At 35.4% G+C, this 23,330-nt stretch overlaps 1 protein-coding gene across 2 annotated transcripts; it reads left to right on the top strand.

Annotated features, from left to right (window-relative positions):
- Positions 1 to 7,661: 7,661 nt before the first annotated feature.
- On the top strand, positions 7,662 to 15,285 carry LOC18435329 (protein CLAVATA3 INSENSITIVE RECEPTOR KINASE 5). Of its 2 annotated transcripts, none has more exons than XM_006845375.4 (11): positions 7,662 to 7,980; positions 8,143 to 8,275; positions 8,421 to 8,492; positions 8,619 to 8,762; positions 8,918 to 8,989; positions 9,101 to 9,160; positions 9,426 to 9,526; positions 9,841 to 9,975; positions 10,212 to 10,556; positions 13,620 to 13,999; positions 14,717 to 15,285. In XM_006845375.4, the coding sequence occupies exons 1-11, from the start codon at positions 7,878 to 7,880 to the stop codon at positions 15,092 to 15,094; spliced, it is 1,923 nt and encodes a 640-aa protein (XP_006845438.2). In that variant the 5' UTR covers positions 7,662 to 7,877; the 3' UTR covers positions 15,095 to 15,285. The 2 variants fall into 2 exon arrangements, with proteins under 2 accessions (XP_006845438.2, XP_020523727.2); XM_020668068.2 differs by having other exon boundaries at positions 8,351 to 8,492.
- Positions 15,286 to 23,330: the final 8,045 nt, after the last annotated feature.

Raw genomic sequence — 23,330 nt, 5'->3', positions numbered from 1 at the left:
AACTCGTCTATAACCAAAACAAAGAGATACGAGCTCAATGGCCCCTGATGTACGCCTATTGCCACTGAGAATTCACTTGTCTCTCCATTAGTTGTCCGCACACTAGTGAACGCTCCCTCGTACATATCTTTCACTATGTCAATATAACATTTAGTCTCAGTTCTTTTTCAACACCTACCAAATTAAATCTCTAGGTACTATATTTTATGCTTTCTCTAAATCAATAAAGGCCGTGTGGAGATTTTTTTACTTCGCCCTAAACTTCTTAATCAGTTGCCTAAGTAGGATAATGACATATAATAGCTTTCCATTAATGTATGATGATATCTTTGCAATTCATTACTAAAAGATTTTGTCATCAAAAAAAGATAGTTGTAATTTTAATCAATAAGATTTATTAATTTAGTTTTTGAGAGGGAATAAAAATCCTCTTGGAGAGAAGCGCATCTATGGAATACAATAAAGTCTAGAAGCTCCTCGCAAAATGGTGTCTTGGTGGTGTATGTAAAAGTTTCTTGCTAATTTAGAATGAAATTCTAAAGAGAAATGGAGAAAATACGAGAATTAACATTAAAAATAAAAACTAAAAATGGATGAAAAGATGAGAGAAAAGCACGACAAGAAAGGGAAATGACAAATAGCCGGTCTTAAGCAAATACTTTTGGTAATTTCAAAGGCAAAAAGCTAGGTAATTTGTTAATCTAGACAAAAAGAAAACGCACTTGTCCAAAATTCGATGATAAATCCGAAAAAGGGTGAGGTTTCTATAAGGTGTCAACCTTATACTATTTAAATAAGGTGTACCTTAAAACTATACTGAAAATGCAGTTTTGATGCTACAAAAGCCTTGCAATGATGTGGAAATCTACTGTTTCTCCCGATTATGAAATTTAAAGTTTCAAAATTAGTGACGATCTAGCGATCTATAGACACTTAAAAATATTGAAACTAGACAGTGTTAGAAGATGAACTATTTTTAATACTAGAAATGGCTTTTTGTTGACGTTATGAATCTCGAGGTCAAGATGACCAATTTGAGGGTTTTCCATTATAAGAACAACCTTCTCTAGTGGTTTTTTAGGTGTACCTTACTTGTACAGTGTAAGGTTGACGCCTTATATATACGAAAAAAGAAGAGACATAAAAAGCTTGACACAAAGTGGTGACCGAGTCGAACCCAAATTAAAAAAAAGGAAAAAAAAGAAAGAAGTAAAACAAGGGCATTTTCACAGCTTTACAATGGAAATATTCTAAGCTGGTTGTAAAGTAAAAGTTGAGGCATAGTGGGCGTCTTTATCTCCATGGAATATGTTTTCCTTTTAGAGGGCGAGGGCACGGGTAAGTTCCTTTTGCTTTTGCCCCTCTTTTTTTTTGTAGGTGTTTATTTAATTTTCCCTTTTTTCCTTCTCAAAGTAATTTTCTTTTTTTAATTTTTTTTTACACGATGTTAGCAAAGCAATGACGTGCTAGAATCGATAAAAGCGAGAGGAATATCGATGCCCAACAAAGATTTTGCCCCCATTATTTAATGTTCCTTAAATTTATTATTAAGTGTTTATTATATATATTATTTAATGTTTCTTAAATGTATTTTCCTATTATTAAATGATTTTAGTAACCTTAATCGTTCCTTTTTAGCTTTCGTTCTACTTTATGGCGCCGAGGATCTTGCCTTTTCGGTCCGAAATTTCGGCCCCACTTTAGTACCACGCTTTATTGAAATTTCGGTGACGAAATTTGCTTAATTTCCAGCTATGATTAGGACCGATTATTTATAAGTTTTGCCTTAAAAGGTGTGGCTTATTGTCAAGCAGCTAAAGGTCACGTGCATTGAGCGCTGCCTAGGCAGAGAAATTAAATAAATATTTTTTTTGGAATTTTTTTTACAATAAAGCATAGGTTTTTATTTTTATTTGGCTGTGGTTTCTATAAGGTTACAACCTTAAACCATCCAATTAAAGCGCACTTTCAAATTTGATCATAACATGTAATTTTGATGAAATTTTTTTTTAGGATTATCTTAAAATATATTTTCATATCTAATTATAAAATTTTAAACTTAAAAAATAGTTAAAATCAAGTAGACCTATAAACATATGAAAATCTTGAAAATAGGCAGCCTAGAAAATATATTACGATATACATTATTTCTGGGACTCAAAAATCTTCTCTCTTTTTTTCATATTCATACATCTCGATGTCGAGATGATCAATTCGAGGTTTTTTGAACATTAAAACAACATTTTTTGATGGATTTTTTATATGCATATATGATTCTACATTTTAAGGTTGCAACCGTATATAAACTTTTTCCTTTTTTATTTTAATTTAAATTATCTATATTTTTGTGTTTGGTTAGTAGGTGAGGTTCTTATAAAATTCTTTACACTTCTTTTGAAGTTCTATTTCCCATCAGGCTTAAGGTTTGAAAATATTTATGTGGGGAAAATATTTCCGTACAGATGTTTTGAAGTTCTATTTCTCAACGTACTTAAGGTTTGAAAATATTTCACTTAGTATATCTTTCAAGTCCCTTATCAACTTTACTCCTTTTAACCACTTTTTTTTTCAAACAAAAAGGGTTGAAAGAGAGAGAGGCGAGAGAAAGAGAGAGGTTTGGGGAGAAACAAAGAGGAATAAAAACTTGTTATTAAAAAATAGGAGTTTAAAAAAGAATAGACATTGGTGTCTTTTTTACTTTTTGTTTGGGTTCAACAACTGCAATATAAAGGGATAAAGGGGTTGGAGATACACTTGGTGAGATTTCTATGCTGACATAAATGTTTTCAGACACTGGGTTTGTTGGCAAACAAAACTTCAAAATAGGGTATATGGAGATAATTTTTTTATAATGAATAAGTAATACACACCTAAGTTTTACCAAAATAAGAGTTTCAGTATTGTAAACCTTATGATAGCTTGAAATTCATTTTCAACCCTAATTATAAAGTTTAAGATTTAAAAATAGTGGAGAATGAGCATATCTATAAATACTTCAAAATCTTGAAAATTGATTGTCCAAATAATTTATAGGAAAGTTTTTTATGTTTCCCCTACAATATAGAAGTTCTATCCTCCCCCTTATCCAACTGTCTATTTTTTAGTGGAGGGCTAAGATTGTCCCAATCACAATATCATGTCTCTACACTATTTTATTTTTAATTTTTTTCTGTAAACTATTTTGACACCAAATTTTGGATGTCTATTCCTCTATTAAACTTGCACTAACAAAAAATATAAAAAAAATATTTTCAATGAAATAAAATGACTAAAATACATATGAAATTTTGTATTTTGGTTATTATTTTTTATCAAAAAATTATTTTTAATAATTTTTATAGGTGCACCCCAATGGGAAGATGGCATGTACCAAATTTCATATTCATAAAAAAATGTATTAAAAAAACTAAAAATAAAATACTTTGAGATGTTGGATCTATGATCAAACGGTTAGTGGCTCTCTTGATAAAAAATAGACGGTTAGATGGTAGGCGGAGGATAGAACTTCTATGTTGTACAAGGAACATAGAAAGCTTTCCCATAACTTATTACGATATGAATTGTTTTTAGGACTTAAAATTATTATTTTTCTTTATACTATCCGTCCCGAGATCGAGGTGATCAATTAGAAGGTTTTCTAGCTTCAATATACTCTTTTCTACTTATTTTTGAGGCGCAATTGCAACCTTATATAAACTTTTTTTTTTTTTACTATTTCTGTTTCACTCTTCAATTTAAAATCTTAGGATTTAACTTTCAATATTTTCTAGTTCTTATTCCTAGCTTTTGATTTTATCCTTTAGCTTAATATTTATTAACCTAATTTGTATTATAAATGTGGCGAAGTTTAAAAGGGCATAAAGCAAGATCCTTTTGGGCTAAGTGACGTTAACGTTAGAGAAGGAATGATAAGAGTATGAAAGAATTTTATCTCTAAGAATTTAGAGAGTTTCCAACTTAAAAAAGGATGCGGTTTCTATAACGTCCAGGCTAAATTTAAATTAAAAAAAAGAAGGTTAACGGCTCACCCTAAAAAATTTATTTAAAAAATACTACAGGCATGAAAAATCCCTACGATGACTCAAAAATCTATTTCCACCATCAATTATATAACTTGTAGCTTAAATGGTACATATCTCGTGGATTCATGAACACTTAAATAGACGATCCAGATAATATGTTATAAGATACATTATTTTAGGATTTAAAATCCAGTTTTTTTTTTATCATCATACTTATAATAGTCAAGTTTGAAATGATTGATTTGAGGGTTTTATAAAATCACAACTACATAACTTCTTAGTAAGATTTGAGATGCCGCTTTACTTTTTTCATAAAGCCCAGGCCTTATTGTAACCTTTTTCATTAAGAGAAGTAAGAAATATTAGGAAAATAAGAGAGGAGGAATGTTCTCTTTCTCAAAGTAAGACCCCGATTATAATTAACAGGGATTCAAACCAAGCCTCAAAGAATATTCGAGGATCAATTGCTTTTTGATATCGACATGATGAATTTTATGCTTTTGAAGATAGCCATTTCTAGCAATATTTGAGCCACAAACCAGCCTTTTTCTTATGAAATCCCCACAATTGGCTTAAAAAAGCAATATATATATATATAGGGTGCAATTTGTATAGAGCCTAGGCTCTAAACAATCAAATTAGAGCCTACTTTCAAATAGTGCCGAGAAATATGGTTCAATATTGAAAATCTTTGTGATAGCCTTAAAATACATTTTCATCTTTATTTATAAAGTTTAAAGCTTTAAAAATAGTGTAGATCGACGTATCTATGAAAACTTGAAAATCTTGAAAATTAGCGGTCCAAAAATGCATTACAAAAAACACTATTTTTGAAACATGAAATCGATTTTTTTCTTATGTCCATGCATCTTGATGTTGAGATGATCAATTTGATGATATTTGGGCATCAAAACAACTTCTTCTAGTGAAAATTTTGAGGTAGGCTAAAATTTGATTGTTTGGAGCCTCGGCTCTATATAAAATTTTCCCATATATATATATATATATGTTTGACACCTTAAAATGAGGTTCACCTCTAAAATCATTAGAAAAAATATTAGTTTGATGTTGCAAAAATATTTAAGTGATCATCCCGACATCAAGATGTATAGATATGGAAAAAAAAAAGAGATTTTAAATCCTAAAAATAGTCTTGTAACACATTATCCGAACTATCAATTTTTAAGGTTTTCATGTGTTTATAAATCTCCTTGATTTGAACTATTTTTAAAACTCAAAATTTTATAATTAGAGATAAAAATAGATTATTACACCATCTAAAGAATTTTCAATACCAAAATTGCACCTACAATGAAGTATGAGGGTGCACCTTAATTTTTCTCTTTAAAGATGCAAACTTAGGTCTAATAAAAAATCACGGTAGAGAGAGAAAGAGAGAGATTCTCTCTGGGAAGTTCTTAGCTAGAAGAGAGAGATTCTCTAAACGCTCTATATATACAAGAATTCAAGGTTTATCCGTTTTGGAGTTCATAATTTATGGGTACATGACTACTGCACAAGAAACAACTTTGTATTATTAATTTTCAAGCTAACAAACATTTCACCACTTTTGTCCCTAGCAAAATTACACATCATAAAAGACAAATAACCATATGCATAAAAAATGACTAAAATGCCCCTCAACGTACCTGCCCAATGTGTTGGTGGTACCTTCCAACCGTACCTTGCTTACCATACCAAAGCGCCAGAAGAACCAAACGCGGGAAAATTATAAAAAAAACCCAATATATCCTATTTTTGAAACTTACCTCCTTTCAAATTTGTTCTCTCCCTCTTTTTTCTCCTAACAATTTTTCTTCCCTGGAGTTAAAAGTTGTTATCTTTTGGATGGAGATGTTTTTCCTATACAAAAGAAATTAATTGGCGCTATCGGTCTCAAGTGGCGTATTGTCAGAGCGTAGTATACAACTGCTAGAGCGAATTGTCTAGAGCATACTGTCGGAGCACAAATGTATCGAGCGTCGGAACGCTTTGTAAGGATTGTCGGCAGCGCGTATGTATCGAGCGCCAAACGCTTTGTAAGGATTGTCGGATCGTTGTACGCACTACTGAAGCGCGTTCATATACTGCTGAAGCGTTGAATACACTATCGGAGTGCACTATTACACTGCCGAAGCACTATGGCTCCAGAACCTATATTGCAGGAGTGCCTTTGTAGACTACCGGAGTGAAATGTCTCTAGAAAGTGTACCACCGGAGCATGTTCATATACTGCTAGAGCAATAAACACGCTGCCGGCGCGCCCTATTATATTGCCAGAGCACTGTGGCTCCAGAGCATATATTGCCTGAGCTTGTCGTCTCCAAAAACTATACTACCGGAGCACCTTTTTGTACTGTCGGAGCACACTGGGTAAATTAAAAAATGGGAAACATGAGAGAGAAGGATGTGTGAAAAAAAAAAGATAGTTTAGTCTTTTTCCTTAGTCTTTTTGGGTTGGGGGGTTTTTGGCGAAGAAAGGTGGTTGTGGAGAAAAAGTGAGAGAAAAAGCTAAGATGGGGGTAAGTTGCATAGATAGTGTATATTAGGGAGTTTTTTATAAACTTTATAACATTTTTTTTTTCTTTTCATTTTTATTTATTTATTTATTTATTTTTGGGTAATTCAGTGGAAGACAAGCCTCTACTCATTTTTTCAATAGATCAAGAAGTTACGTTTTGAAAGTGTTAATTGGGGGTGACTTGTTTTTTAATAGATTCAGGAGTTACATTTTGAAGGTGTCAATTAGGGGTGTCAGCTGTAGAGACATGATACAACTATGTGGTAAGGAATTGTATACCATAAGACCATCTGTTGTGGTACTAGCCATTAGATGACAAATTGGATGGCTTAGAGTGTCACAAATTTTGAGAATTTTTTTTTGAATTTGGAGTTCGGTCAATTATACGTTAACAATCATCCGATTTGAAATTTGATCGACAAAAGTGACTGGGACCTCTTTGTATTAAAAATAAATGGTTTATTTGTATACTTTATTTATAGATAAAGCTGATCTATAAACATTTGAAAACGTTAAAAATAGATGATCCAAATAACTTACTACAAGATTCACTAATTTTAAAATATAAAATTCATTTTTTTCATGTAATAAATGATTAATTGGAGAGTTTTCCATTGCGAGTATTCTGACGATTTTTGAGGTGCACCTTATTTCAATAGTAGAAAGGAGACACCTTATATGAACCTCTTGTCCTCTAAAATTCACATAACACGAGATAAAGAAAGTATCGACCTTTAATAAGGCATACTAAAGATATTCCCAAGAGGAAACACCGTACTGTCAATTGAAATTTCAAAGAGGGGAACCAAAAATTCGGCTAAAACGAAATTTAGGTCTAGTATATATATTTCGGTAACAAAAACGTGATGCATTTCTGTCTACATAGGGAAGTTCCTTTTTTGGTAGCGTAGGTTGAAATTAAGCTCGAAAGTTTCGGCAAATCAAAATATCATTGAAATGATGTTGAAAGTTCGCCGAAATGAAAAATTTGCACACCGACGAAATCTGGCCGTTAAGATATTGGGACAATGTCTGAGTTGGGGGTAGTTTCGGTATATGGAAAATATTATCTCTCTAAATTGGGAAGACCGTTTTTATTTGCGTGCCAAAGGATGGGAGTTGAGTGGGTGTCGGGATAGAGAGAGAAAGCGAGTAGTTGTTCAGCTCCCCCTCCCTCTCCTCTCATTTTGTGTGCTTCTCTGACACTAGAATCAGGCAGCAGCGATTTGGAATTGAGGCCCGCTGATCTCTTCCTTCATGTTTTATCTGTTCTCTCTCTCTAAAAAACAAACCCCCCATCTCTCTCATTCCACGCTTTCTTCATCATTATTCACATGAAGCCCAGCTCTGCAACTCCCATGTCTTTTCTCATCTTCTTCTTCGTCTTCCTGTTCTTCCCTTCTGCTTCTCTCTCCTTTGAACCCCTCAACCATGAAGGTAAAGTCTTTTACTCTCTGTTCTTTTTCTTCAATGGTGCTTTGCCTGTTCGTGGTGCTGCTAACCAATTACAAAAAGAAGGTGAAATATCTCTCTCTAAAAATAGTGAAATGTGTTTTTCTCACTCACTGTTGTTTTGGTTTTTGTTACTCTGGTTCACAGTTGAGGCTCTAATTAGTATCAGAAGAGAACTGATTGATCCTCATGGGATCTTAAGTAATTGGGATGAAAACTCAGTGGATCCTTGTAGCTGGACCATGATCACTTGCTCGCCTGAAAATCTGGTCATTGGCCTGTAAGCCTCCTCCTCCTCTCTCTCTCTCTCTCTCATTTGATCCATTTCCTCATTTACTCTCATTTGTTTGTGCAGCTCTCTTTCTCTCTCCCTCTCTTTCTCTCTGTAAATGATCATTTCCTCAACCTATGTTACTTGTCTGCAGAGGAGCTCCAAGCCAGAACTTGTCAGGAACTCTCTCTCCAAAAATCGGAAACCTCACAAACCTCCAGCAAGTGTGAGCATAAATAAACTGTCTATTTTTTTACCTCTTTATTTCAAGTTCTTTTACCATTTCTTAATGTGGGTCTAGTTTTTCTCTCTTAATTTGCCATTGTTTTTCTCTCTCTGGAAAAATTTGCAGGTTGTTGCAGAACAATAATATCTCGGGATGGATACCACTAGAGCTTGGGAAGCTTCCCCACCTTCAAACGCTTGATTTATCAAATAATAAGTTGACTGGTGCAGTTCCAGAGTCTCTTGGTCAGTTGAATAGCCTTGAATATCTGTAAGTTTTTACCCTTTCTTCCTTTTTTCCTCATAATACTTTTTTCATTTTTTGTATTCTGGGTTCTCTCTCCCTAGCATATGCTTTTCTTGTCTCTCTCTCTAAGTGTGTATGGTCTCTCCGTTCATTTTGTTTTCTATGCTCTCGCTAAACAGGAGGCTAAACAACAACAGTTTATTTGGGGTTTTTCCTGCATCTCTTGCTAAACTCCCTCGCCTTGCTTTCCTGTAAGTGCACAAATTTGCTGAAATATTACCCACTTCTCTGAATATATTATTATGAGGTTTTGATTTTATATTTTTATTTTCTGTTTATTTTGTTGTTTTATCATTCTTTAGGGACCTGTCTTACAATAATTTGACTGCACCAGTGCCCAGGTTCCCTGCTAAAACATTCAAGTGAGCATCTCTCTCTCTCTCTCTCTCTACCTTACCTTGTTTTGTTTTCTATTCTCTCTCTAAGTTTTCTATTCATATTTCATACAATATATTTGATTGCTTATGGTCATTTCTTGACAATAAACTGACAAATTGAGAACATGGAAAATCTGTCAAAGCAAAAGTGAGTGAGAAAATCGTAGCTACAGGCATTGATTTTTGTAATTTTGTTTCTCTCTCTTGGATGGGTTTGTTTGTTTATTATTTGTGTTGTTTCTCTCTCTAGCATCGTGGGGAATCCTCTGATATGTGGTACTGGAAGTACTCAAGATTGCTCTGGAACTGCAGCACCGGCCGTTCCCTTTCTCCCACTAAACACATCGTCAAGTACTCTCTCTCTCTCTAACACTAATTTTTCGTTTTCTCTCTCTAACGCCTCCCTCTTTCCTCTCTATAAAAGAAAAAAAGAATCGTTTGTTTTTTTTGGTATTCGTCCTCTCCCTCATGGAAAAAGGACTGTTGAAATGAACAGTTACCTTCTCTCTCTAAAAGAAATAGAATTGTTTTTTTAATATTTTCTCTCAGATTCTCTCTCTACAGGGAAAAGGATTGTGTTTTGTGTTTGCTGCTTTTTATAAAAAATTATTCTACTGCGAGAGTGAGTGTTTTTCCGTTTCTCAGTCATGGTTTCACTTTATCAGGAAAGTCGAGGACCCACAAAGTAGCCATTGCTTTGGGAGCAGGCTTTGGATGTACCTCTCTGTTGATCTTGGGACTCAGCTTATTTCTCTGGTGGAAATACAAGCTCCACAAGCAAATCATCCAACATGAAACCGGTTCGTGAATAATTAAACCAACCCCAAATCTCTCTTTCTCTCTCTAAAAAAACCAACCCCAACACACTCTTTCTCTCTCTTCAATGAAAAACTACGAACCCACAACACACATTCTCTCTCTCTCATCAATGAAAACTCTTTCTCTCTCATCAATGAAAAGATCTCTACTCTCTTTGGAGAGAGAGCTTGCATTGCAAAACTAAGTGTATTGTGATTTTGCTTTTCTCTCTCTCTAGACCACTCCGAAGGCGAAGAAATATGTCTGGGAAACCTGAAAAGATTCAGTTTCAGAGAACTGCAAACTGCCACTGGTTACTTCAATCCAAATAACATCTTAGGCAAAGGAGGGTTCGGCAACGTCTACAAGGGGTACTTATCGGACGGCCGAGTCGTGGCCGTGAAACGCCTGAAAGACGGTAGCGCCGCCGGCGGGGAGGCGCAGTTCCAGACGGAGTTGGAAATGATCAGCCTCGCCGTGCACAGGAACCTGTTGCGGCTTTTGGGTTTCTGTGCCACTTCGAGTGAGAGGCTTCTTGTTTACCCTTTCATGGCTAATGGGAGCGTGGCTTCTCGTCTCAGAGGTAAGAATTACCAAAATGCCCTTTATTTTTTTTTATTATTTGTTTTTAAGGAGATTTATTGAAATATGCATGAGAGATTAACTATTTTAACATTTTACACGATTTGGAATAGCTAAAAAAAGGTTAAATTGTTAAATTATAGAAATTTATGTGTATTTGGTAATTTCCCTTTATATTTTTAAGAACTTGTTTTTTAGAAAGATATTTTTAAGAACTTGTTCATGTTTTGCTTTGATTACGGTCCTAAGTATTGCTCAATTTCAATCGAATTTCAATTTTGCCCCTTCCATTTGGCATAAATTGGTGAATTTGTTTCTTAAAACTTGGCGATCTGGATGGGAATCGATGATCTAGATTGAGAATTAGCCAGGACTGAATCGGCTGGTTCCCCACCTAAAATTCCACCTTTTAATTTTTTTTTTTCTTTTTAAGCTTATTTTATACTTTCTTATGTCCCCCTAAATCTCTACCCCATAATTTTTTTTAAAATTTTACTATTATTAATCTTTTAATTGTAAATTTTTTCCAGATCACTGATTTAGATGGATCATGATAGTCAATCTAGTGATCTGATACAGATATGTGGGATGTACGATCCAACCCACTGACCCGTGTTTGCATAATTGATCAAAATTGATCCAATTCAACTATAAAAACTTTTAGCCTGAAATGATTCGGCAAAAGTATCCTTGAGGTCAGAAATTTTTGTCATTTGTAAAGTTCAGGATATATGAAAGTTAACTGTTTCTCAAAAAATAAATAAAAAGGATATATGAATAAATTTAGAGAAACTTAAACTCAATTTCTTTTAAACAGAAAAATAAAATAAAATTTTGGAGAAAAATCCTGCCAGTTTATCTTGGCTGAGAGGGACATAACAAAGGTTGGTTGTGAAAGAGATTGGATGTCCTGGTCAAATAGTATCAGAGTGCTTTTGTCATCATCCTTTTAGACAGTCCTTGGAGTACACTGTGATGCTGACCCAACCATGAAAATGCCTTCTAAGAGAAACCTATTTTAGCCAAATGCCAAAGCACATCTTAGGATATATTTTATCTAAAATCTTAACTCTTCCAAATTTAGCTAGCAAATATCCAGCTTAAATAGTACTAAAGCCCACCTAGTTTCAAAAGAAAATAAATGGAATATCTATTGTATATCTATATATATAAAGATATGTTATGTTTATATTATACATGTTATTAATATATATTTATATTATATTACATTCTGTTATATTATATATAAAATATTGGAAAATAAAATCCTGAGATAATAAATAATTATTTTGAGTAAGAAATAAAAAGATATTAAGAAAGAAATCCCCAAGGTGACACCTGATGTAGATGTTTTAGATGAAGCCTCATTTATAGGTGCATGGGAGGTGCGTAAATCTTGAAAAAATTGAGCATATTAGGAAAATACTAACTATTTTTAAACTCTAGGATCAAGGATTGGCCCTCCCCTTCTAGATCGGTGATAATTGATCTGGATTGGTTGATTCTTTGGGTCAAAACCAAAAAATAGAATATTAAGAAATGAAAATACTAAATAAAAAAGAATCAAATTTAATGATTCACTGATTTGAGTCAGTGATTCCCAATTTGAGTCGCCTGGTTCATTGACACGGCCAGGCGATTATGTTCAAATTGAGATGATTTCTTATTCACAGAGATAATTGTCGTTGGTTCCTATCTATCATGATTGGTGATTCTTTATCTGGATCAATAATTTTTAAAACCCATCATCATCTATTATGGTGTTAAGCCGAGGGAAAATTGTAAGCAAGTTAAGTGGATTAGCTATGGTTTTCTTTTTGAGCCCTGCAAGGTGCGTAATACATGGACCCATTAGCTAATGCGAAGAATCATTAGAAAACCATGCGCATGAGTAAAATCATCCTATGGTCATGAGTGATCATCCCCTACTTGTGTTGACAATCGTTGACTATTGCAAAACCATGTCTGAATTATGGGAGAGTGAGGCTAACCAGCAAGATTTGCACAGTGATAAAATCAGAATTTTGAGAAAAAATTAGGAGTTTGTTATATCTTTTTTGGTCATTCGTTTCATCTATTATTTAAAAAATCTGCGAATTGCTAATGGGTTGCGAATCGCTAATCCAAATCAGGATTCAGTCCGGTTCTCTTGGAAATTCCTAGTTCTATTTGGAAATTGGGCAATTTCATCAGTGAACCGAGGGATCTGGATTGTCCTTATCGCCTAGTTCCTCCACATATATTTTTTATTTTATTTTTTTATTTGACTGTTTTTTGGGACCGATTCACAAATTAGACAATTTGTTCGATTTTCGGGGATTTGAAACGGATTTTGGGATGATCGGTTCTTGGGCTGACCTGGATTCATCACTCCCGTGAACCTAGCGATCATTGTGTCAGTCATTCTCGACCATCCGATTCTTCACCCAAAAGACATCAGGGAGATATGGGGCAAAGTGTAATCAAGGGACAAAATCAAATTGAAGGGCATGTGTATGGTATCATGACCAACAAATTGGTATTTTTCTGCTTTTTGTACGTGCACATGACCAGGCTTTGGAAAAGAGAACTGCCTCTAAAATGCCCTTTGTTTTCACAAAATTTCTATACTACCGCCATCTCTCTAAATACTAGCGTTTTAAAAACGGCGAACTGGAACCGGCAATTTGGATCGGGAAGTGGTGGGAATGGTCTGATTCCATTAAAATATCAGGAACCGGTTCCACTTTTTTATTTTTTTTCAATTTTATTTGTTCTCAAATTTTTTTTTTAATTTTTTTATTGGCCGAATCCAGATGGGTGATCCAGCTCACCAATTCCATGTTTTTAAACTCTGCTAAATACTACATAGCTTGATGTCGTGGTATTCTTCCTTAGATTATTATGCACAAGACACACATGGAAGGTATGGAGTTATATATCAAAAAAGAACAAAAAAACTGCATATTGCTTGAACACTATGACCCATATGACTGATACTAAAGAAATTAACACAATGACATACAATACCATTGATACGATTAATACAAAAGAATCAAGTGACATTGGTTGAATTTTGTTGTAGGGAAACCAGCATTAGACTGGAATACAAGGAAGAGGATAGCTCTTGGGGCAGCTAGAGGACTTCTATATTTGCATGAACAATGTGACCCTAAAATAATCCATAGAGATGTGAAGGCAGCAAACATTCTTTTGGATGAGTATTGTGAAGCAGTTGTTGGTGATTTTGGGCTTGCAAAGCTTCTAGATCACCAGGATTCTCATGTAACAACTGCAGTGAGAGGGACTGTCGGTCACATTGCACCCGAGTATTTATCGACTGGTCAATCTTCGGAAAAAACTGATGTTTTCGGGTTTGGGATCTTGCTCTTGGAGCTTATTACTGGACAGAGGGCACTGGATTTTGGGAAGGCGGCGAATCAGAAAGGCGCCATGCTTGATTGGGTATGCATGCATTGCTTTCATTTCGAATTATCTGAGAGAGAGGGAGATTTGTGCATAGAGAATGATTCCTCCTTTTACCTTGAGATAGAGAGAGGTAGAAAGGATATGTATGCCATTCATGAGTTTGAGTGTTGTGTGTGTGTGTGTGTGTGAGAGAGAGAGAGAGGGGGAGGGTGGATAGATTCATGAAGAATGATTCCTGCTGTGGCCATGTTGGGGGAAAGGCTTTGGTGGAGAAAGAATGATTCCTCCTATTTGCCAATTTGCGTAATAGCTTTTCCCATTCTTTAACAAAAAAAATAACTTTTCCTTTATGGAGTTATAACGTGGTTTTTTGGGGACCATTCTCCTTTTGGTGGCCTTCTCTTTCAGGGGAGAGAGAGATGTAAAATTAAAGTTGAATATTTTGGTTAGCTACATGATGGTAGTCCTCCTTATTGATGGGAAAGAAATTTTATATGCTAGTCCTCTTATCTTAAATAACCATGTAATATAGAGCTGCCATGTATTATGGAGTAGCTATTATAGAGCTACTCCATAGAGTACAACTTTATATAGTAAATTTTTATGCTAGTCCTCTTATCTCATATAACCATGTATTATGGAGAAGTTATTATAGTGCTACTCCATAGAGTACAATACAAGAAGTTTGTGCTCATAGTGCTCATGCTATTTTTATGTTGAGACCATAATGCCCCTGGACCATGGAATTTGCAGGTGAAGAAAGTACACCAAGAAAAGAAGCTTGATCTTTTAGTTGATAAGGAGCTTAGAGTTGGTGGCTATGACCATATAGAGGTGGGTGAGATGGTCAAAGTGGCCCTTTTATGTACTCAGTTTTTGCCCACACATCGCCCTAAAATGGCCGAAGTGGTCCGCATGCTACAAGGTGATGGCTTAGCTGATAAGTGGGAGCCTGGAAAACTCAACAGCAACAACCATGGCATGCATCATGACCATAATTCCATGCCTATAGTGGTGACAATTCACCATGGCTGTGACCATGATGATGATGATTATGGTGGTGGTGGTGATGGTGATGGCGATTCTTCATCACTCGATGTGGAGAACATGGAGCTCTCGGGTCCCAGATGAACTTGGTTTGGGACTGAGAGAGAGGAAGTGGTAGAATAATTCTTGCTAACCGGTGATTCTTTCTTTTTTGATGATTTTTGTTTACCTTTCTTCTCCTTCAATTGGGAGGTGTAGTGTATAAAAACTAATATCCGGTTTGTTATGTTCTAATCTGTATAGTTTTGATGAGAATTTTCTGAATTTTGATGTTATTTGAGAGGCTTTTTATCTAGTTTAAAACAGTGGCGAGCTGGTTGGGCATTGCCTGAGCCGGCTCAGAACATGGCCCCATCCAGGTCCCATTCTGGATGGCTCTAAACCAACGAGTCACTCAGGTTGCCCAAAACCACGTGTTTTTTTTTGGGTATTTCATAGGGATGGGATGGGATGACTGGCCCCCACTCATATTTAAATAAATTAGTGGTTTTTGAAGCTGTCAGTTAGGGTGGAAGCCACAAAAGCCTCCATGTTAGCTCCATCCCTGAATTTCAGGCCATTTTTCTTGTGATTTTTCTTTTCTTTCACCAGGTGACTCCTAAGGGCCGAAATTCGCAAGCCCACTCAAGAGTGGGCAATCTCAATCGGATCACCAGGTTCCGACATGGAACCTGATTCTTCTTTTTTTGTTTTTGGGAATTTCTTGATGGGATAGAAGGGAAAAGACCTAACGCCTAGTTGGTTTTAGCGGTGTGGAGATCCAATATGATGTTTTGGGTTCTATTCCTATCTTATTAGTTAGGGTAGTGGGCTGGGCCTCGGCCAAGTTAGCTTGAGCATGACCTTAAGAAACAAGATCAGGCTTAGCCCAAACCTGGCCAAGTCCTCAGGCCATAATTTGGGCCCAAGCTCTAATTTTATAGGCCCAACGGTACATTGCCTGCCCTCCTGATAACATTCATGGAGATCTAGTTTTATAAACAAATGGTTGATCTCTACCATCAATTGTTTGGATGGACAGTGGACATGATTGTTACCTTTGCACACTATACGCATTTTTTTTTGTATGGTTCCACTCCCATTTGGCAAGAGCGAATTTGAAGTCAACCTCAGCGAAGATCTCCACGATCAAACCTCCGATCCAGAACATCGCAGCCGTTCATTCCCAAGCTTCCAAAGCTGATATTCTATATTAAATGCGCAGATTTAATAATACCAAATTAAATACCCCTGAAGATGCAGAGGTTTACAAAAAATCAGTTAAAGACTTCCCAAAATGGATAATTTTTCCTGTATAAATAAGCAGCATTGATGAGGAGGTGAAGGTTCTTAATTTCTTATGAGGTTTGCTTTTTGCGCTGAAACATATACAGGTTTACTTCATGGAAGAGAAAGCTTCCATTAATGAGACACTTTTTCTTTAATGGATCACCTTCCATTTTTGGCAATCATAAGCTTTAATGGCACTTCTCATTTGAAGAAAGGTGCCTGGTCAAAGGCACAGCACGCTCCATCGTTTTCACTTGTTGCAGAGAAAGACGTGAGCCCTGCCTGCAAGCAGAGGGTTGCACTCTTGCCATCGCTTTCTCTCTCTATCTCTTTTCTCTCTCCTCTTTTTCTCTCTCTCCCCTTTTTCTCTCCTATCTCTCTCTTCTGTTTTCTCTCTCTCCTCTCCCTCTTTTTATGCGTGACCACGGTTAGTGCTACTCAATGGACAATGGTTTTCAGAAAGGGAAAGCCTTCTGGGTACTGCTGGATATAGGAAATTTGTATATACCACCCTTATGCTTTTTGTTGATTTAAGTGGACGGCTGAGATGACTTCACATATCTAAAAATTATTTTATTTATAATTTTTTTACAAATTATATTGACATCAAATTTGGGCGTCCAATCCTCTCAGAATCCCTCTACAATAAATATTAAAAAATACTTTTGAGAAAATAAAATGATAAAAATGCCTCCGTAAATTTTAAAGGCAGTTTTGTTATTTTATTTTCATGAAAACATTTTTTAAAGCTGCACCCTCATTGAGATGATCACGCTCACTAAATTTCATATTTATTTGATTTGTAGAAAAAATTAAAATTAAAATACTTTGAGCTGTCAGATCTAGATCAAAAGGTCAAGGCTCACTTGTGACATTACGGCTGAAGGTGTCCCAACCATTCATTCATATCCAACGATTTGGTATACAAATTTCCTATGCAAGAAAGGGATGATACAATAAAGCCCCCCTTTTTGAAGTAGTATACTCGCGAGCAGCTTTTTTTTTTTTAAGGCCCACCTCTAAAATTTGCTTAGAAATAGTAAATAAAAAAGTAATTGAAAATCTCGAAAATAGATGGTCCAAATGACTTGTTATGAGATGCACTATTTTTTAGACTTGAATTTTTTTTTTTTTTCTCTATATCCATATATCTCGAGATCGAGATAATCAAGAGATCTCCAATACCATAACCAGACATTCTCTTGCTTTTAGAAATAATGTGAGAATGCCCCAATCTTCACATTTTTATGTTGCAAGGTTAGAGTGCAAGCCATCAAATTAGTGAGGGTTTTCGTCTAGTCAGAACCGGTGTAATTATTTGTTGAAATATTAGATTAAATTTAAAATTTAAAAATATGAATAATAGTTTAAAAATATAAAAGATATTAGAAAAAAAATTACCCAATTTTATTTGGAAGTTAAATTGAGTAGTTGGACCAGCCAAAATTAGCTAAACATTTGTTTTGACTTGTGTTTTTTTTATCAAAATATGATTTCTACTTTGGATCAGTCTAACCATGACACCAATCGACAAAGTAACCAGACAATCCAATCCAATCTTGATAACATGCTTGTATGTGGACTAGTATAGAAATGCCACTTGGTTTTAGAGGTATAACATGAATGTACTCTTTTATCTTTGTACAAAGACAACACGATTACTGGTACTGATTAAATGTCAATTCTGACAGCTGGGTTGTGGCATCAATGGGCCGAAAGTCCTCATAAAATTTTATTGGACTTTATTTAACACTCTCATGCTATTGGATTTCAAATCTGATGGCTAAAAGTGATTGTATACAGTAAAATGGAATATGGTTTTGTTGAATGTGAGATCAGATCTAATTCCACATGTTTAAATTGGTTAGTGCGGACAACATTTATAGTGCGGACTCACAGGAGGAAGTTGAGGGCCTAACAGTACAAATAGATCCCTTAGGTAATGCTTGGGTGAAAGACCTATGAAAAAAAAAAAGCCAAAAATATGTGAAATAATGGCAATGTATATTTTGTTAAAAACATTTTCAATAGGTGAATATAATATCCTGCTTAATACTGTATAATCCTTGGGTGAGAGATGCACCGTCCAATAATTGGGGACATGGATGATCTTGCTTAATGAAGGAATGATATTTATTTATATTGTGTTCAAGGTGCCCTTGATCATAAGAGGAGCATAATACTTGGGAGGCTAATGTGAAATGTAAATTTCTTTGTGTATGAAGACTGTCTTCAATTCTATTGAGACTCTCGAGAGATCGGGACCAAAGAATTAGAATATAGACTTGTTGTTGAGCATATTGATGATTTGTAAATTGCCTTATAAGAGTAAAGTTAATGGTCATAAATGAGAAAAACAATGTCAAGTAAAAATTATATACACAGTTACGCACCAAGCAAGTCCAACAGCTAAAGATTACAAGCAAAACAAAAGATTGTTGATTCAGTTTCTCTTTTTATTTTAGTTTTATAATTTCCTATTTGAATTCTAATGTTCATATTTGCGAACGGGGAATCTGAATTGCAAGATTCACTTCATAGGTGAACAATTAAGTGAAGCGAACTAGCTGAACATATAATTGAAGGAATCTTTGTGTGGCTTAAAATGTCCTTTAGGCATATCTAAAATTTTACAGTTGACCAAATTTTGGACTACAAAGTGAATTGGATGCATTCTATGTGCATGTTTTGAACAGTTGACTGGGAATGTGTTTGACCCATGAAACAAAAGTGGATTCAATTATAGATTCATTAGGAAATGATTAGCTAGTTATTCTTGGAGACTAATTAGATTTGAATGCTCACTAAATTGTAATACCCATTTGACCAGAGTTGCAATAAGACTAATACGGAGTTGATTATAGACTTACCCATTTGACCAGAGTTGCAATAAGAAAGATTAATACAGAGTTGATTATAGACTACAGAGAGACTAATACCGAGTTGATTGTAGACAAATTCTCACTGCATGTGTGTGCGTGTGTGTGTGCACGCGCATGCTCGCACGAGTATGCACTTGCATGTGTGTGTTTTCAGGCTTTAAATTTACAAGCTGAATTTGGATCAGGTTAGGGCCAAAGGCATAAAAGCCCTTAGTTTCACGAAGATCTAATCATGAAGATACTAACCATGTTGCCTATTAAGTCCCTTCTCTGATTTGGGTGTGTATGCAAGTCTTGGCACAGTTTCACTTTGGAACATATTTCATATAAGAATACGATCATGGGCATTTCTCGAAATCTTGCTTTTTACCTAATAACCGTGCACTTCGAACATATATGCTGTCAAATTTCTGTCTTGGAAGAACATGTTTGAAAGCCTTTAATTTTCAACCACCTAGCTAATCATCCATGAATCCTTGGCTGGTCTCTTGTGCTTCTTAAGCTTGAAAGAAGGTGCACAATGCATTTTTTAACCCCTCATGGTTCAGCTCCCAATAGCCACCCCCTGCTACTTAATTTGTGAATTGTTGCTTGAACCATTGCTTTATGATTTCAAATCGAAGAGCCTCTCTGGCATGCTGCTTTGTCACTGGTATGGAAATGTGTGGTCCTCGACTCACACACCTTAGTGTGGTCATCTAGTGATGTTCCTCTAAGCTGTGATTTTGTGCTTCATGTGTGCAACTTATCTGTCAATGGATACTTTCACTGGACAGCTAGACTCATACATGAGTTGATCTCTACATCTTAGGCTTCCATGTTGATATCTATAGGTTTATAATGAGAAAAAAATGCATCACAATTATGAGATCTTTCTGTTGCATAGTGTGGATGCTATTTGTGTTCAGTCGCTGGCTTGAATGCTGCAGTTGAAGTACAGATTACTGGTGATTATGTCAGAAGAATGGCATAAGGAAAATAGATTTGTGAGTTTTGGAGTACTGATGGTTGATCCCAATATGGTCTGCAGAGTGGCTCTACTTGATGAAATCATGCTGATAACGAAATTGGTGAGATTTGTGTGTATTACGTAAAAGTGACAAGAATGTGAAGGTTGAGTAGAGCATGCTCCAATGGTGGGACAAACAGATGGTATTTTCCCTTATGATTATGCAGTGCTTCCTCCCAAGAGTATTGTTGGGGCGAGTTAGTTTTGCAATTTTAGCTCATGTTAGAGAAATGACAGGGCAAACTAACCTTACAATAATACCCAGTTTTCATGCCTCACATTTCTTGGATGAAGGAGATTGGTTGAGCCTAAGAGTTGAGGTGGGAGATGATATTCATCAGCATTTATTTGTTCTATTTCTTCTTTTATTTTTACTTGTGTTTTCTTTTCGCCAACTGACAATATTTATTAAAAAATAAAAAAAAAAAGTGGAAAGTTTTGAAAGGTATAAGTTTGCAGGTTAGTGTTTAATGGGTTTTGAGGTGGAGAATAAAGGACCCAAAGTAGGGGCACTGGAGTGGAAACTGAGGATTGCCAATAAGGCTTAACCATTTTCATGGCCCTTGGCAATTACCATTAGAACAATCTGTTTTCTGTTTTTAAAACCAGGCTTAGTCAAAAATAAAGATAACAGTGTTCTGTTATTATAACAACCCTGGCGGTGTCAGTCGCCATTAGATACATCCCATCTCTCTGAGAGGGGGGGAATTGCATAGCAAATGGATGAGGTATAGATTCTGAATAACTAAGTCCTGTTAATATGAACTTGAGATGTCTTTACTCTCTAGACTACCATGTAATACATTTTTTTTCAGCTAAGTTACTACATATTAATGTACTTTTTGAAGAGAAGAATTATCAACACAGAAGTATATATTGTGTAGTTTTTAACTAGTGCAATATTTATTATAGGTCCTTGCCTGTCTTCTTATCTGAACTTAATATTTACATGAGAAATTCTAAAATTGGGCATGCATCATTTCTCATGTTTGAGATTAGATGAGCGTAAAAATATATTTTCTTTAATTACTCATCAACCAGACTCTTTCCGTTGGTGAGTCTAAATATGTAAAGCCTTGCTGTTGTTCTTTCCAACACTAAGTTTGCTCCCCCCATCACAGCCCTGCTGAACCTGTTAAAACCACGACAATGGTTCCATTCAGGCTTCTACTAAACACTTTTTTGTATATTTACATGTACTTTGAACTGGTTTGGTACAAGGTTCCACAAATCACGTTCTTGGATTAAGAGCCTGGCAAACGCCTTTCTTATAAATTTTCAATTTAATAGTTGATGTAATGGTTGGGAACTTGGAAAATCATTGATTGATGGTTTGGTTAAATTGACCTGTTAAAAATAAATAAAGAAATCCAATTAAATTAAAGAGACCTCGGAACTAAAGGTTTCACCAGATAATTGATCTAACAGATGATGCTCGTTTCTACATCTTTGCCTGCTATGTTGAAGTTGATGAGTTTACAGAGATGATCAGTTTTCCATCGCATGGGTTAGCTCTTCTACAGTCGAGAGTGAAGTTCACTGATTTTTATGTTGGGTTTTCAAAGGAACCTGTTTTTGTAAGGTGTGAGAGAATTACATATACAAATCATTTGCAATCTCAATATACACAGGTCTTTAGATAATGGACGAACCCATTTTTCTATGGTCACGTGATGAGCCAACATCCACATGATTTTCGCCCTCCTTTCATAATGCAAAGCTGGTTTCCAAACTTACATATATATTCTGTCTTTTTAACATAGATGAGTTCCTAAACAATGAGTGCAAGTAAATGATTTGCAGAAAATTCACATTACAAGGGATGATAGACGTGTGTCGTACCACTACTCAAAGGCACTTTAATGTTTTTAATGGATATTGAGCAGGCGAACATAAATTTGGTGGATTCTGTATGGAGGAATGACGTGTCTCAGGCACTCAAAAAGTTGTCCATTGTTGCTATTTGAAGGCTGGCGCGTCGTGAATATTTCTACAGGTCATTTACTGCACTCATTTAACACATTTCCTTTGTAAATAGTATGGTCATGGCTTCAACCATATAGCCTTAGCCTCTTGAATCAAGCAACCACAGAATCACAAGAGCACTAAATTACATTATTAGAGCATCAACGGAAAAGTCATAGTTCAAAGAGACTGATTTGGATCAGGACTCAGCATAGCCCCATTATGAGTCAATTTTTAGATATGACTGAGTCTAATGATAATCGGCAGAACTCATTGAAACTTGTGGACTTGGTAGGAACATAAGGCAACTTGGATTGGGTGCGTCCCAAGTCAACTCGCTGCTATTTAAACTGTGGGAAAAATAAGTCCTACATTAATGTTAAATGGCCATTTTGGATGGAGCATTCAAAAACCACTAACGATTTGAAAAAACGGGTAGGGGCTCGTCATTCCATCTGAATTACCCACAAAAAAAATTCATGTACTCTTCCTCATCCATTATTGAGTGAAAAATGAACGTTGTGCAGCCACTTGTTATTCATGGGTTAGCGCCAATTCTTCACCCCTAAGTTGTGAAAATTCTGCAAATACTCCTCACAAATTAAAAAGTAAAACATAAGTGCCCTTAATCCCGAATAAACCCATTTGTTGGAAGAAATACAGGACTGTCCAAATGGGACCAAAGGTTGTGGGGATAAGAAAGAAATCTTCTTACCGACTGCTATGTCACAGGTCCTCCATTCCTGAAATGCAAGTCTGTAATTTTGGGTTTGATTTGCATCTTATATAAATGCCATTTACGACTTATCATTAATAAATCAGCACAAGAATACCACACCCTTCTCTTTTTCGACTGTAAATTGTGATGGATCAACAACTAAGATGATGCATAGTATATTTCAAATTGTGTGCCACAACATTTAATTCAAATTGTAAATAAAATGGAAAAAAAATAGTGTTCTTGAACTGGAAAAATGGATCCGAGGTAAATGTTCTTTTGTATCTAGTAGATATAGTAAGTAATCTATAACTCCACAGACTAGGTCATCACCATATACCATATGTGCAAAGAATCCAAGCTATAGTTCAATGGATGAATGAACTGTAGTTTTTACCATTGCCTCAGGAGTATAGTGTTGATTCCCTTGGCTACCATGGATAGGGTGAATACGAAAGGTCTAGATTTGTGAGGGTA

This window comes from Amborella trichopoda, chromosome 12, assembly GCF_054954075.1.
Source record: "Amborella trichopoda isolate Santa Cruz 75 chromosome 12, AtrichopodaSantaCruz75HAP2 v2.0, whole genome shotgun sequence".
NCBI classification, from domain to species: Eukaryota; Viridiplantae; Streptophyta; class Magnoliopsida; order Amborellales; family Amborellaceae; genus Amborella; species Amborella trichopoda.
Note: the sequence above shows the minus strand (reverse complement) of the source record. Positions and strands in the feature narration are given on the sequence as shown.